This window comes from Hipposideros armiger, unplaced genomic scaffold (assembly GCF_001890085.2).
Source record: "Hipposideros armiger isolate ML-2016 unplaced genomic scaffold, ASM189008v1 scaffold_525, whole genome shotgun sequence".
Lineage (NCBI taxonomy): Eukaryota > Metazoa > Chordata > Mammalia > Chiroptera > Hipposideridae > Hipposideros > Hipposideros armiger.
In genome coordinates this window covers 978,763-982,050 of record NW_017731875.1, presented here as the reverse complement: position 1 = coordinate 982,050, position 3,288 = coordinate 978,763, and the positions used below count along the sequence as shown (strand labels likewise).

Here is a 3,288-nt window from a genome sequence, read left to right as displayed (position 1 = left end):
TCACACCATAAGAAAGATATATATCATTTGGGGTATTTCAGGTAAGAAAAACGAGGTTCAGGAAACGAGTGATTTACATAAGGTCAGAGCTCATAAGAGGTAATGTTGTTTTCAGTACAAGCTGTCTGATTTCAAAGCTTATGCTCTGAACTGTTATACTATCCGACCTCACTTGTCACTTTTCAGTATAAGCATCTCTTATGCATAATGGCTAGGCTGTATTCTTTCATTTATGAATTTTTTATTTTAAATATATCTACCAAAGTGTTCACCAAAATTCATATCCTATCCTGTCCTATCCTATCCCCTTGCAAGCAATTTTTCTTCAATTGTCTGTTGAACTTATTTGAAATTCTCAGGTTACCAAATACATAACTTCATTCCTCAGTGATTTGGCATATGCTAATCTCCCTTTCCGTTTTTTTTTCTTCTTCTTCTTTTTTCTTCTCTTTCTGACAAATATCTACTAATCTTATCATTTACTTCATGTTTAGGACTTCATCTCTCATAAAATCTTGTACACACTCATTTATAGTCATTTGTTGGATGCCTTACTTTCAGAATCTTCCTAACTAGATTCAGAACTGGGGTTTAGAAGGAGACAAGAACCACTCCAAGCTGATATTTTATTTCCAGAATCTAGCATCCACGGAAGTGGCTATTAATTGAGGAAATTAAAATAGGGTGTGCTGCTGATTACACTATGCTAATGACTACACAAGCAGAGAAGCCATCAGATGCAAGACAAGGAAGGGAACAGACCTCAGGACACTTTCTGGACATGAATGCAAAACATCCTGAGCAGAATGGGATTCTTTTGGTGTAAGCCCAAAACAGGGTTTTTTAGACAGCCATGAATACCAAACCATGAAACACCCCTCAGGCCTATATTTATCACATTAGCAGCCCCCTCCTTCTAAACACAGACTGAAAGGCTCAAGGCAAGAGGCAGTGAAACTAGCTTCACCTGCTTTCCTTCCGACCCTCTATAAAATGACAGAGGGAGCTAACATAACAGTGATTGGGGAAGAGGAGCAATGGGGACCACAAAATACATAAGGAAAACCTTAGCAGAACAGGGGTATATTTAGGCAAAAGAACTTTGTGGACATAGGGCTGTGAGGTTCTGGACAACTGAAGAGAGAGAAGACATTTATAAGGCTGAACAAAATAATTTATTTAAATAAAACATAGCAAAAATATAACCCCCAAATGAATCCTTTTCTGAGGGAAATGTAGAATAGGCAGCAGGGTCTACTTCCCACATATATTGGCTATGCACAACCTCTCTTCTCATGAAATCCAAGATACAGATATATTTTCCTGAAGCCTGCTCTATCCCCTCATTACTTTATGTCTTAAAAGCCTTGCCCTCTCATGTGCCCACCTGAGTAAGAGACACAGAAATGATTTAAAAACACCAGTGCAATGGAAATAAATGCTCTTTATTAGGCAGAAACCAGCTACCCAACACCCTTCAAAAGATTATCATGTTCAGTTGTTGGGCTCTGGGTCAAAACGGGCCCTTCCTGGAAAGCAGGAAAGGAAGCTTAGTGGTACTTGTGAGCCAGGGCAGTGGCCACACCAGCCACCACCTTCTGATAGGCAGCCTGCACCTGCGGGGTGAAATCCTTGCCAAAGTTGCGAGCCAGCACGCACACCAGCACGTTGCCCAGGAGCTGTGAGGGAGAGACAAGGGGTATGATCATGGTTAGCAGCCGGGCCCAGCTTGGATTCAGAGTACTCCAGCCCCATCCCAAGCTGTGCCCCTAGAACTTAGGCAGAAAAACAGCTGGACCTTAGATGTTGCTGTTGATGCAAATCCACCCATATCAGCCTGAATTTTTACTTAGTAACCTTGCTCGCTTTCTGCCTTAATCCAGAACTTAAGTTATCACTGTCATTCTTCAGGACCATGCCAAGAAGTAATAACACATTTTATCCTCCTTGCTTTGAAAAAGAGGGGATAAGGGAAAGTATTAGACCATTTTAAGTGGATTAAAAAAAGGAAATTGTTTAGAGTAAACACTCAAAATAAAAAGTTTACTTAAAAAATAAAGAAGAGACATTGCAGAGAACAAAAAGAGAAAAACAAGGATGAATAAGAGGAAACAATGGTTGTGAGCAAAGAGAGCAGAATAAACTACAGGGCCCCGCGGAGTCCAGGGTGCTGGACCCAGAGTACCTGGTGCCCATTCTAAACTGCACGCTGACATCTATGCCCTCCCATCATGGCATGAGTGTGCTACAAAAAGAAAACAGAAGGTGAACATCGAGGGCCCCAGACACTCACCCTGAAGTTCTCAGGATCCACGTGCAGCTTGTCACAGTGCAGCTCACTCAGCTTAGCAAAGGTGCCCTTGAGGTTGTCGAGATTCTTCAGACCATCACTGAAGGAGTTCAGCACTTTCTTGCCATGGGCCTTCACCTTAGCGTTGCCCATAACAGCAGAAGCAGAGGACAGGTCACCAAAGGAGTCAAAGAACCTCTGAGTCCAGGGGTAGACCACCAGCAGCCTAGGGGGTGAACACAGCACAGAGGACAGAGGGAGTCAGTGCCTGGCAGGAACCCAGGGGGCCGCTCTGTCCCCACACACCCAGCTGCCATTCACTCTTCTTACAAGCCTGCCTTGTAACCTGGATACCAACCTGCCCAGGGCCTCACCACCGACTTCGTCCACGTTCACCTTGCCCCACAGGCCGGTGACAAGACCCTTCTCTTCACCACTCAGATGCACCATGATGTCTGTTTGTGTAGTTGCTAGTGAACACGGTTGTGTCAGAAGCAAGTGTAAGAAGCAGCTGGGCCTGCTTTCCCTTTTATGCCCAGCCCTGGTCCCTGCCCTCCCTGCTCCTGTGAGCAGATTGGCCCAGGTCAGGGCGTGGCTCTTCAGGGTGAGGCCTGCATGACGACAGCCATACCTGTCCTGGGCAGTTCTGGCACTAGCTCATGAATTGGACTTCAGACCCTCAGCCCTCTCTCACTAGGTATCTTCAGGTCCCACCCCAGCAGTACAAATGGCTACTTAAAATCATCCTCTTTGGAAATTTTATGTGTATTTTTTTTTCTTTTTATAATCACAGCTTGGTAATCTCTTAGAGATTTCCTCTTCAATTTTCTTATTCCACAAATGAAGAATCCAAGTTCCAGAAAGTGGAAGGAATGTGCCCACTCTGGTTCCACTTAGGAGGATATGGGTGGATCTCCTTCTGTGTCTTCAGAATATACAAAATATTTACAAGGACAGCATGGATGAAACCTCTGCCCCAGTTCTAAGTATGTCTCTCT

General features: G+C 44.1%; 1 protein-coding gene across 1 annotated transcript; it reads right to left on the bottom strand.

Moving 5' to 3' along the window:
• Window positions 1–1,424: 1,424 nt before the first annotated feature.
• Window positions 1,425–2,802, bottom strand: LOC109396563 (hemoglobin subunit beta). Its single transcript, XM_019668450.1, has 3 exons — window positions 2,649–2,802; window positions 2,294–2,516; window positions 1,425–1,679 (listed from the first exon to the last, which is right to left on the bottom strand). The coding sequence occupies exons 1-3, from the start codon at window positions 2,738–2,740 to the stop codon at window positions 1,551–1,553; spliced, it is 444 nt and encodes a 147-aa protein (XP_019523995.1). The 5' UTR covers window positions 2,741–2,802; the 3' UTR covers window positions 1,425–1,550.
• Between the last annotated feature and the right edge of the window lie 486 nt (window positions 2,803–3,288).

Coding starts and splice junctions, on each gene's coding strand:
- LOC109396563 (XM_019668450.1), bottom strand. CDS start 2,740: ATGGTGCATCTGAGTGGTGAAGAGAAGGGTCTTGTCACCGGCCTGTGG. Junction 2,517..2,648: donor GGTGGTGAGGCCCTGGGCAG/GTTGGTATCCAG, acceptor TTCACCCCCTAG/GCTGCTGGTGGTCTACCCCT. Junction 1,680..2,293: donor TGGATCCTGAGAACTTCAGG/GTGAGTGTCTGG, acceptor TCTCCCTCACAG/CTCCTGGGCAACGTGCTGGT.